Genomic DNA, 12,606 nt, shown 5'->3' on the forward strand with positions numbered 1-12,606 from the left:
GGGGGGGGGGGGGTGTTAACACCTCACACCCTGTTGTAAATCAAGAGCCTAACAAGCTCACCATGAAAAGGCATAAACCGCGGCAAACCAAGGCATTTCTACATAAATACATCCATATGTCTTACTCCAAGTATAGGAGTAGTGTAATTGAGAGTAGTTTTTAAATGTAACAATGTTAACTGTCTCTGTCCCCCTCTCTCTTTCGCCCTCTCCATGTCTTTTGTAACAAACAGCCATATTGTTGGCGGTCCACTAGGGATCTGTTTCTAATGTATTAAGTCTGTATGTTTATCTTGTGTTACCATTTAATTATCAAGTAAATAAATTATTAAACCAATTTGTGTAGTACTGAATCATAAGTAAGGCTGAGTTTTTTGCAGGTGCAGGATGTTACGACTGTTCAGAATGATGATATGAGACAAGATTATGATTAATAGATGTAATAGGTAAAGAACTTTAGAGTTTCATTCAGGAAATGGTAACTCTTTAAAGAACCACTCTCGTGGTGCCCCAGATCCTAATGAGTAAATTGTTACATGATTCATTTAATCGGGTAACAATTAAACATAGTTAGTAATTAGATAAATAACAGTCTTCAGGTTAATGATAAAAGTCAAGTCACGACAAACGTCTCCCTGTGTATTTGAGTCATTCTGCTGGCTTTGAGTGGTGCTGATGAGATGCCAGACAAAGAAGGGGGAGGGAGCGGGAGGGAGGGAGAGAGCGAGAGATGGGCTTGATGGCTCTACAGTCTCGAGGTGAATAAAAGACTGCACTCGTTTCGTTCTGCCATCCTGACTCCAAAATGTATGTTTTGTTCCTGAGCTTTCAGCTTGCTGGCAGTTAAAGTCACCTCAAGGCGAGACCATGAGTGATGCCAAACACAGAGAACAGAGAAGCAGTGCCAGTGAGGGGAGAAGCCAGGAGGCGAGCAAATTGTCAATATAACTCACAGTGGCCAACAATGCATTCTGACATCCCTCTATTATACGGTCAGAAATGCCCCTCTCCACACTCCTCAAGGAAACAATGAATAAGTGAGAAAGACAGGCAACAGGAAAATGATTCATGCCAAATGTATTTATTCTGACAGGATATACAGTGCACAATAAACACATTTTCCTCTTGATCACTGCTCACCAGTTTTATCTACATTCTCCGATAGGTTTCTGTGTTGAGAGTCGATTGACTGATGATGGCAGATGAATTTCCCAGAACCTGGACTGGCGAGCTGTTTGATGAATAATCAGTAAAGTAAGCCTTCTTGATGTAGCATTTCAGACACAATGACTGGCTCATTATGACTCCCTGTGGCATGGAAATCAATAAGAACAAAAACATCATTTGCACATGAAGTATTTACAGAGAACCGCAAAAATGATGGATGGGGGCCTTCATGATAATGATGAAGATCAGTGGAGGAGGTTAGCTCTGGAATTAGTATCATCACTTTAATTTTACTAGGAGCAGAACAGTCATTGGGGGAAAATAGCATTTTCCTCTTTCCATTGATGTTTTCCTCATTACTTTGTGAACCTCGAACATCATTATTAGGCTGATAAACCTAGAGAGAAGAGGCTGGGAAATAGACACAAGGGTGTAATCCAGATGGATACGTCTGTGGTTTACATTGTTTGATCAGGGTAAACATTTCAAAACACTGTTCCTTCCTCTCCTCCTCAATCCTCTCTGCTGCTCCTCAACCCAAACATCCAGACAGAGCCACATCTATAGGGGATGGTGCTTCAGGGTTGCCATAGAAGGGACAGCTTCCTAAGCACTCCCCTGTGGCCGTGGTTCTGCTGCTATACATGTCCTCCAGACGTGGACAGGTAGGCTACGAGGGCCACCACCACCCCCACGTACATCCCTGCCCCGATGGTGATGGAGAGAACAGCAAGGAACAGGGCTCTTCTGGAGCTACTGCTTGCCCTGGAGAAGTCTCCCTTAGCAATGGCCTTGCTAGTCTGAGAGACAAAAGATAGAGAAATGAGTCATGATTAAATATGACTGAGAAAAATGTGAGTAGGTGTCCATTTACTGTAGAGCGAGAAAACAAGACACTAGTTGCTATGGCAATTATGTCACTACTGTTTTGAAAGTGACTAATGTGCTGTTTGGATGTTTTTGCATCCCTCCGAAAGGACCCTCACATAACCCATTTGTCCTTTTGACACATTTATTTGGGTCATTTTACAATGTAATTGTCTTTGCAATTAGTTTGAGAGATGTTGCGAACCACTGAAATAAATTGTAGTTGGATTAGGTGGCAGGGAGGGGACCTGCTGCATTCAGAACCTGCTCACTAAAGTGCTGCTATTTATAGATAGACCTGGGTTTCAGTATAATCACAATAATGGTGAGACAGTCCTGGGGGCAGCAGCTATCCTGTCTATTCATTATCTACTGAAAAATACATGTAAATAGTATCAGCTAGATACTCCCTTGGGAAATGTATTGCTAACATAAAATAACGTTTATTGTTGAGGTATTTAATTGACTAAATGTGACCATAATTGAAAATAAAATATACTGTATATGTAGTGGCACAATCATCCTTTAGTTTGAGCTGTACTCAAATCAAATCAAATCAAATCAAATGTATTTATATAGCCCTTCGTACATCAGCTGATATCTCAAAGTGCTGTACAGAAACCCAGCCTAAAACCCCAAACAGCAAGCAATGCAGGTGTAGAAGCACGGTGGCTAGAAAAACTCCCTAGAAAGGCCAATACCTAGGGAGAAACCTAGAGAGGAACCAGGCTATGTGGGGTGGCCAGTCCTCTTCTGGCTGTGCCGGGTGGAGATTATAACAGAACATGGCCAAGATGTTCAAATGTTCATAAATGACCAGCATGGTCGAATAATAATAAGGCAGAACAGTTGAAACTGGAGCAGCAGCACAGTCAGGTGGAAGTTGAAACTGGAGCAGCAGCATGGCCATACTCAGTTACCTTTGCTCTCTGCTGTATGGTTGCTTGTGATCACAAGAGTAAATAGGGGCGGGTACCTATACAGTTTACGCAGTAAATGGTCTGTAATAATTGGTATGGGCCGATGGATGTAGAAAATGAGCTGCGTTACACTTGTGAGAGAGCACTTGTGCCTACTGAACTTGCAGAGTGTTCTGGGGGTAATTAGCATTAATGACAGGGTAGTAGGTGTAAAAGTGTACTGGTCCTGGACTCACCCTCTGGGAAAAGTAGAAGGCTGCGATCCCTAGGGGCCAAAAGCAGCAGAGCATGGAGAAGATGGCCAGGCCCAGGTGGTCCCTGGGGGGTAGCATGATGAAGTTGTCCTCACTCTCACTGTCACTGGAACTGTCACTCTGGGAGGGAGGGAAGGGCACAGGAAAGAGACAGTCAGTTGGGATAGTCACGGTTGGTGTACGTCTGAACAACTACATTATGGTGACGGCAAATCAAATCAAATTTGATTGGTCACATACACATATTTAGCAGATGTTATTGCGGGTGTAGCGTAATGCTTGTGTTCCTAGCTCCAACAGTGCAGTAGTATCTAACAATTCACAACAATACACACGAATCTAAAAGTAAATGAATGGAATTAAGAAATATATACATATTAGGATGAGCACTGACTAAAATACAGTATAATAGAATACTGTATATACATATGACATGAGTAAAGCAGTATGTACACATTATTATAGTGACTAGTGTTCCATTATTAAAGTGACCAGTGATTCCATGTCTATGTACATACGACAGCAGCCTCTAGGTGCAGGGTTGAGTAACGGGGTGGTAGCCGGCTAATGATGGTTATTTAACAGTCTGATGGCCTTGAGATAGAAGCTGTTTTTCAGTCTCTTGGTCCCAGCTTTGATGTACCCACACTGACACACTGGCCCTCTGGATGATAGTGGAATGAACAGGCCATGGCTCGTATGGTTGATGTCCTTGATTAACTTTTTGCTTTCCTGTGACATCGGGTGCTGTAGGTGTCCAGGAGGGCAGGCAGTGTGCTTTTGGTGATGCGTTGGGCAGACTGCACCACCCTCCGGAGAGCCCTGCGGTTGTGGGCGGTGCAGTTGCTGTACTGGGCAGTCATACAGCCCGTCAGGATGCTCTCAATTGTGCATCTGTAAAAGTGTGTGAGGGTTTTAGGTGCCAAGCCAAATTTCTTTAACCTCCTGAGGTTGAAGAGGCACTGTTGTGCCTTCTCACCACACTGTCTGTGTGGGTGGACCGTCGATGTGGATAGGGGTGTGCTCCCTCTGCTGTTTCATGAAGTCCATGATCAGGTCCTTCATTTTGTTGACGTTGAGGGAGAGGTTATTTTCCTGGCTCCACTAGGGGCCTCACCATCGCCAGGGCCCTCCCCATCCTCCCGCCAATAGTTAATTGTCGATGAGCTACTCATGTTAGATGATCTACTTACACATTTTAATGCATTTTTAAATCAATATGTGTACCTCAAAGCTGTTTCTAACACAAAAATCTGCAAGATTATAGGGTCAGATTCTACAACATTGTTCCATGGACCTGAACTTGTCAGGCAAGTCACTCTGCACTGCAGACATAATGTGGCACACTGTGACATACTGTGAACAGTGTGATAGTTGATGACAAACACCCCCAGGCATATCTGCCCCTGTTCTGCTTACATGTAGGACATGATGTGCTCAGCCAGGCAGAGAGGATTTGTATTTGTGTCAACACCCATAAGCGACCTGACAGATACCGCTGGATTAACGGACTGTTTCATCATCACCAGGTGACAGCGGAAACGGGAAGAAGACAGTGTAATTTATGTGCTAAATTGCCTCTACAGCACGAGAAAGACCCCTCCCCCATCCTTCATGTGCACCTCCACCACAGGAAGCTGCTGAGGGGAGGATGGCTCATCATTGGGCGGCAGGTAGCCTAATGGTTAGAGCATTGGGCCAGTAACCGAAATGTTGCTGGATCGAATCCCTGAGCTGACAAGGTACAAATCTGTCGTTCTGCCCCTGAACAACCTACTGTTCCCCGGTAGGCTGTCATTATAAATAAGAATTTGTTATTAACTCACTTGCCTAGTTAAATAAATAAAATAAAAATATATATAATGGCTGGAATGGAGCAAATGGAATGGCATCAAACACATAGAAACCATGTATTTGATACTATTCTGCTCCAACCATTACCACAAGCCTGGGGCGGCAGGGTAGCCTAGTGGTTAGAGCATTGGACTAGTAACTGAAAGCTTGCAAGTTCAAATCCCTGAGCTGACAAGGTACAAATCTGTTGTTCTGCCCCTGAACAGGCAGTTAACCCACTGTTCCTAGGCTGTCATTGAAAATAAGAATTTGTTCTTAACTTGCCTAGTTAAATAAAAAATATGAATAAATAAATAAAAGCCTGTCCTCCACAATTAAGGTGCCATCAACTCTCATCTGTTTGCTTGAGAGGCTGTGAATGTTCTGAGGGCTTGTGTGGTCTCTACTCATGCTGTGCCTTGATCCTCCTCAGAGGCCCCTGGGTAGCTGAGGGACTAATGAATGGAAAAGTCTGATGCTGCTGTGGGCACTCTGGTATGGGGACAAAAGTTGAGAGCCAAACACAAGGAGTCACATCTCTGGGATGACCTTTAAGAAGAGAAAGCCTCACCTTTGCAGTTCTCCCAGAGAGGGAGCTGCTATTTGATTAAATGAATGGCCCTCCATCAGGACAGGATTCATTTGTTAGTCTTGTTACTCGCAGGGATCAAACAAACCAGGGCGACTGAGGGAAGAGAGGAAATGGAAATGGATGTTCAGGGCCGAAAATAAATGAGCCAATTTAAAGAGGACGAGAGGAGAGGCGGAGAGGCGGGCAGAGGGAGTGTCTGTCAAAGCTCTCCAGCCAATTATAATACAGTATGTAGACAAAGTGGACATAGTGGCAAAACCCTCATATCACCTTCTCACCCATTGGCAAACATGTTAGAGAGAGTGATAAACATATTGATGTGCCCTTGCAATGTGCATTAAATACCACAAGTACTGTGCTTGTAGAGAGAACAAAGTGACAGAGGATCTGAAATGTATTACATAATACTTTACATCCATACGATTATATAGCTACAGAAGCTATGTCAATTTTGTATGAAGTTGCACATGGAGACCCACATGCATGACCAATGGCCAAGAGATTTTGGCCCACAATGGACTTGTGAAATAATTCCTGGTGGAGACCTGTAGCACCAGGTGAGATTCTCTACATCCAACCACATTTCTAATGAATGCCCATGTCGCTGTGGATAGATTGCTAGACTTGGTATGGGAATATGGACAGACAGTGGTGCATTACACTAAAGCCAATCTGAGAGTTAGCCAGTCAGCCAGTAGCGGCAGGCATTTTGAGGACAGTGTAATTGATGAGACTCCTCCACAGCACTGGTCTGTTAATTATCCTCAGACTGCACTCCCAGAAGGCTCGTTAATGACGGCAGGGGACACTGGGCGCACCCACAGGTCACACAGACAGCCATGGCCCCAGTCACTAGGGAATGGCATATTCACCCACACCCAGGCCTGAGTCTTGTTTTACCCCTTACACACCAGCAGTATCCTGATTCCCCATCACATCTGGTGGGAAACGCTGGCAGAGGGACTAAACTGTTGGCATTTTGGAAAAACTTGCTTTTCATCTACAAATATGGATATTAAACATTGCACAGAGCTCACCAAAACAAAAATAATTACTGAGTAAAGAATTTAGATGGGTGTCATCGAGGACATGGTCCAGTCATGTGTTATTGTGTGGAACAGTTAATGCCATCATATGCCTACTGAGAACCATGTTGTCAGCATACAGATGCAGGGTTTTCAACATAATCTTTTATCTTGGTTAACACGGAACTAATGTCTCAAGTAATTGGTCAGCTGAGCGATTAAGTTTCGGGTCCATACGTGTTAAGAGAAGAGATGAAGAGATGCTAGAGCAAGGAGCGGAACTGGAACGAGGAGCTCCACCCTCTCTCTGTGCAGTTACGGGCTGAATGTCCCGTCCCCTTCTGAAATTCGAAAGATGCTAACACCTGCGAAAATGTGATTTGTCCAAAAAGTCAGTGAGGAAAAACACAAACACCTGAACTACAGCTGCTCGTTTTCTTGTAGATCTGTCCAAGAGAAATTCCATAACTTCTGATAAACACAACAACATGTATAGAAGAACTAACAGCAGATACTGACTTTGACGTGTAAGAATTATCGTCCAGCGTTTTCCCTCTTGTCTAAGTGTGTTGAGAGCATGTTCACTTTAAAAGCCTTCTACAGAGCTTTGATCTCCAGCTGTAGAGAGCTGTATCACATCAACACACACCTGGCTGGCACACTCACTTCATCTCCAATTCTTGGAACTACATCCAAGGATGAAATGATCTACCGACACACACACGCGCACTCACACACACACACGCACACAAATGCTAGACAGAGGGTTAACCAAGAGAACCAGCTCTCAAGTTCCAACTGGAAGCCCAACTTTCATCTCCTGGGTGTTAATCAGATTAATTTGTTCTTTGAATCTACCTGGAATAATTGATCTGCTGGCCATTTTGTGTCAGGCCATGCTTCAGCCCAGTCTCTAATACTCTCAAAGCACTGCATTAGCTGTGGCATTAATGGCCGTCTCTGCTGTGAATCTATCCATCTGCTGAGCTCCTAGTGACAGGAGCTGGACTGATCGTAAGTCCAGTTAGGGATCTATGCACTCCCCCCGCTGCCAACTCACGACAATGGTTATTTTACAACCCTCGCTGCATGAAATGAGATTGTTCCACTTTTCAAAAGAAGTTGCTCTCCCACTGTCACCGTTTTAGTTTGGAGTGCTTAGTCACAGTTTTGTCCTAACATAACAAAAGGACTGGAGTGATATGATCAAAGATGAACAGGGAGATTTGCCAACAATTATGGAAGAGAAAAACAGTACAATTACCCCTGTATTTGATTTGTAAGATTGCTATAAAATACACCAAATTGGTCATTTAGTGAACAGACAGTTAGGTGGAATAAATAGACATGAATCATGCTGGCTGCTTTAGCAGCCTATTAGAAAGAGGTAGGGAGATTTGTTGGAAATGAAATAGTTATCATGAAAAGCGTTGAGTGCCGTGACCCATTATTCTGTGATTGATTTCTGCAACTCACTATTACAATCCACACAATTTGAGGTACATGTAACCTTTTTATTTTAATCGTCCTATTAATTTATGTCCAACTGCTCTCTACTAATAAAAAATTACCTTTTGATTTGAACAATGCTCATTGTTTAGCCTGTATGAGCATCAACACATCCCAAATCCAAAGTTGTAGTTGGTCATTTATAGTTGCCCTCTGTGTGATCTCTCACCTCATACTCGTGTCCTTCCTCCTCCACCTCATAGGACACAGTTTGGATCGTCACATCCTTCTCTCCCATTAGTTTGTCCTGAGGGTCCTCTATGGGGGCTCCCTCCACTCCCAACACAATGTCCTTGTTCTCTGTGAACGTGGTCTCGGAGCTCTCACTCTTAGAGTCCTTGCTCTGGAGGCTGACATTGTCCTTATACAGGATAAAGTTGGGCCTATAGAAGGCCTCCACTGCTAAGTGCAGAGAGGTAGCATCCAGGAACTGCTGGGCCTGAGTCTTGCCATTGCTGCCTGTGACAAAGTAACCAATGATGTTCTCCTGGTACTGGTGGTTGGGGTAGTCACTCTGGTATGCCTGGTAGTCGTTGTGGACCACGTGTCTACTGCTGGTCTTATCTAGAAGAGGATTCTGCAGCTCACTCAGACTCTCCATGGTGGGAGACAGAGAGGGACTTCAGGGAGATCAGAGTGGATAGACCGCAAACACTGATAACGAGCTGGAAGGGAAAAGACAGGTAGAGTTACGGAAAGTGGGATGAGGTATGATATGTAATGATATTAATTTGTATGAAACTCTTGCCAATGCAATGACAATAGAATCTGCTATATTCTTCACACGGTATTAAACTAATGGCATTCACCCACACCTAAACCACCAAATCACCATCTGTCACTGTTGCACATTTCATGCCCCCTAAATTCATATAAAAACGGTGGTAAAAAGTCATTCATCATTTTCCAAGCTCCCTCCACCCAAGTAAGATGAAGACAAATGTTTAAGGATTTCGCAATGCATACTGATCAGAGTACCCTCATCACTGCATCGTTGGAGTACCTTGCTCTAGAAGAGGGGGAAAGCCTCTCATAGGTCATGAATAAGCTCCAGTGATGTTGACTGTAGTCACTTTAGCTCTATGAAATCAAGCAAAACAAAGCACCAAAAGCAAATAGCAAAGGTATTTTCATGCTACGGTAAGTGTATTCTCAAGAGGCTATTTCAATAATGACAATAACACCATCAGGGGAGCGTGTCACCAGGGTAACATGTTTTCCTGTGAGCTAGTTTGTGGTTTTAAGCAGTATGATTCACATGCTCTGAAGAGCTGGCAAAACTCACCACAATTCCCTCTATCACTATCAGACAGGGAAATTAGCATAAATAAAACTCGTAGCCAATGGAAGTGGACTAGGTCAGTCCCAGAGGAAGTTTATGAAAAGTCCTTCTCAATCTTTCCACCCAAGCCTACTCACTGAGGTTCTGATGAAAGGAGAACCTATCAGCTTAATCCTGGTACGTGATGGGATATTTTCTGTCTCGCATGGCATGCAATGGAAAAACCCAGTGAGTTGCCTATATCCTGCATCCTATAGCATAGTCATAGCATTCTATAGGTCTACTATGGAATGATGGCATTAAGGTGGCTATGTCAGATTAGTCGTCATGTAGAGGTTTATGTGTGGAAGAAGGCATAGTGGGAGGGAATTCTGAGTAATAGTTTATCCTTCCTTCTAGGAATATGTTTTTGGGGATTCACCCAGGAGCAATATCACAGAATATGTACAGTAAGAAGCTTATCTAAGGGCTGTAGCAATACTTGTTAATTCAGCGTGGACCTTTAACTCTATGAAAAATCATGTCCATTTGGGAAGATTCCCACAGCAGACAAGTGCCTTCTCCTCTACACATCAAAGCAAAGTATCAATTAAGATTTGCATTCCCTTTATATAAGTATCTCCAGAGGATATTTAAATGGAATTACAAAGTGATTCTCATATGCCTTTGAGGATGCATCTTTGCTGCTTTTCAGAATAGAGGAAATTCCATTTCACAGTACATTACACAACAAAAAGCACATTTCATCTCCACTAATCATTTATCAGACAGACAGTGACATGCACTTATGTTTGTATGAGTCTGTGGCTAGAGAGCACAGTTTGGTGTGTGTATGAGGAGGGCTCATGAGCTGTTCTCTCTCTGTCTCTGTCTCTCTCTTGCTCTCTCTCTGATTCATATGATATAATACATTTTTGAGAGGTGACAACTATCTGAAATGATAAATCACTTCTAACAATATTGTACAGTGCTCAGTCCATTTTGGAATAAAACTATGGCTAATTGAATGGCCAATTCAGAAATGTCACATTCCTATTCCACATATTCATCAATGGCAGTCTGTCTCTATACATTTTACATTCATTATTTATATCTAATGGCATTTACACTTAATGTTTAATCAGAATCTCAAGATATTACATTTACAAATCATGAATTATAAGGAAACTTAGATGAACAATCAATGACATACAAAGTGAAAATACATGACAGTATGCAATGCAAAACAAAACAATTCAAGGTAATCAATTGAGTCCATCGATCTTACCTTTGTATAAGATCCTGCCACAGACTGCCTCAATAGCATTCCCTTTACAGTTGTCCAAGAGTCGATGGAAAGCGAATTGGGCTCACAATCATACCCCTGTACCTCATATAAGTTCACATCATAAAATTTGAAAAATTGATAAAACAAAACGAGGACCAATTTGCAGGTCACTTTCGCTCTCTGTGGAAACATGAACTGACGGCCCGCTCTATGCTGTGTGCCGCTAGCTGAGAAGACAGACCGCTGCGTATTGAACCCAGTCTGGAGAGAAGGTGTAGATTTTACGCACACTCACCGCTTGGGTTCACTTCCTCAATCACTCTCTAAATGACTATCAGTAATAGCTATAGCTCATATAAAGTACATCGAAGATATGTCTTCCATCCACTTTGCGACACAAAGTCGGTTGTAGCCTAGTCTACAGAGCGTGCTTGATGGTAGAATCACCACCGCTCATCTATGTTACACCGCGAGGTGCGGATGACTATTCCGTCGGGGTCCAGCGTCATCGTATGGACATACACTCCTCTTGAAGAAGATAGATCTTGATGTCCTACAGACTGACACAGCCTTCCATGTTCCTATCCCTGGTCTGGTGAGCATGACGTTTGTAGGATCAGTACTCATTTTACTTCTGTGTATAACGTCCCTATACCCTTTTTAGTTCTTAACAATGACATGACATTATTATTTACCATTTTCATTATAGAATTTGTGGAGTCTTTTCAATTGTCTCTGTTTTTATTACTGTGACTTTCATGAGCTACTATTCAAAATGGTCTATGTCTGAGTCTGAGCTCGAGGACACGATCAAACCTAGAATAAATCAACCCTACTATTCAGGTGCCGCATCACATCAGAAACGAATTAACATTGTTAATATCCTTGCATTTACATTTGGTTAATATTTCAGATGAAGCTCATGAATTTATTATAAGTCTGCCAGTTTGGTTGACCTTAATGCCCTCCTAAGCTGCTTAAGATTTCATGCCTTCAATTTATCATTGTAAATAGTGTTTACATAACATTAATATAGATGCGATTTTAATGCTAGCACAGTAAAATAGTGACCGTGACAAATTCCACACACTGGAATTAAGCTTTGATACTTTTGACATGTCACCAGGAGAATCTATTAGGCAATGACTTAACCATTTATAGGATGCAAATAGCTAAATCCAACCACATCAGCACCAACAGTTGTTGAGTGCCAGTAAATACAATTCTGAATGTCATCACACAACATTCAAGTTACTAGACACAGACATGTAATAATTGGCCCCACACAGAAGCCAAGGAGCTATCAACATATTGACGGGTTTCTTTTAGACCTTCATTTTTAAATTTTTAATTTCTCCTTCATTTAACCAGGTTGGCCAGTTGAGAACAAGTTCTCATTTACAACTGCGACCTGGCCGAGATAAAGCAAAGCAGTGCGACACAAACAACAACACAGAGTTACAGATGGAATAAACAAACGTACAGTCAATAACACAATAGGAAAAAAAATAGATTAGGGAGGTAAGGAAATAAATAGGCCGTAGTGGCGAAGTAATTACAATTGAGTAATTAAACACTGGAGTGATAGATATGCAGAAGATGAATGTGCAAGTGGAGATACCGGGGTGCAAAGGAGCAAAATTAAATAACAATATGGGGATGAGGTAGTTGGATGGGCTATTTACAGATGGGCTATGTACAGGTGCAGTGATCTGTGAGCTGCTCTGACAGCTGATGCTTAAAGTTAGTGAGGGAGATATGAGTCTCCAGCTTTAGTGATTTTTGCAGTTCGTTCCAGTCATTGGCAGCAGAGAACTGGAAGGAAATGCGTCCAAAGGAGGAATAGGCTTTGGGGGTGACCAGTGAAATATACCTGCTGGAGCGCGTGCT

General features: G+C 42.6%; 1 protein-coding gene across 1 annotated transcript; it reads right to left on the minus strand.

Moving 5' to 3' along the window:
- Window positions 1-1,062: 1,062 nt before the first annotated feature.
- On the minus strand, window positions 1,063-11,294 carry LOC109903180 (synapse differentiation-inducing gene protein 1-like). The gene is made up of 4 exons (XM_020499823.2): window positions 10,717-11,294; window positions 8,337-8,832; window positions 3,191-3,328; window positions 1,063-1,967 (listed from the first exon to the last, which is right to left on the minus strand). Exons 2-4 carry the CDS (start codon window positions 8,766-8,768, stop codon window positions 1,806-1,808), a joined length of 732 nt encoding a protein of 243 aa, XP_020355412.1. The 5' UTR covers window positions 8,769-8,832; window positions 10,717-11,294; the 3' UTR covers window positions 1,063-1,805.
- Between the last annotated feature and the right edge of the window lie 1,312 nt (window positions 11,295-12,606).

Source organism: Oncorhynchus kisutch, linkage group LG14, assembly GCF_002021735.2.
Source record: "Oncorhynchus kisutch isolate 150728-3 linkage group LG14, Okis_V2, whole genome shotgun sequence".
NCBI lineage: Eukaryota > Metazoa > Chordata > Actinopteri > Salmoniformes > Salmonidae > Oncorhynchus > Oncorhynchus kisutch.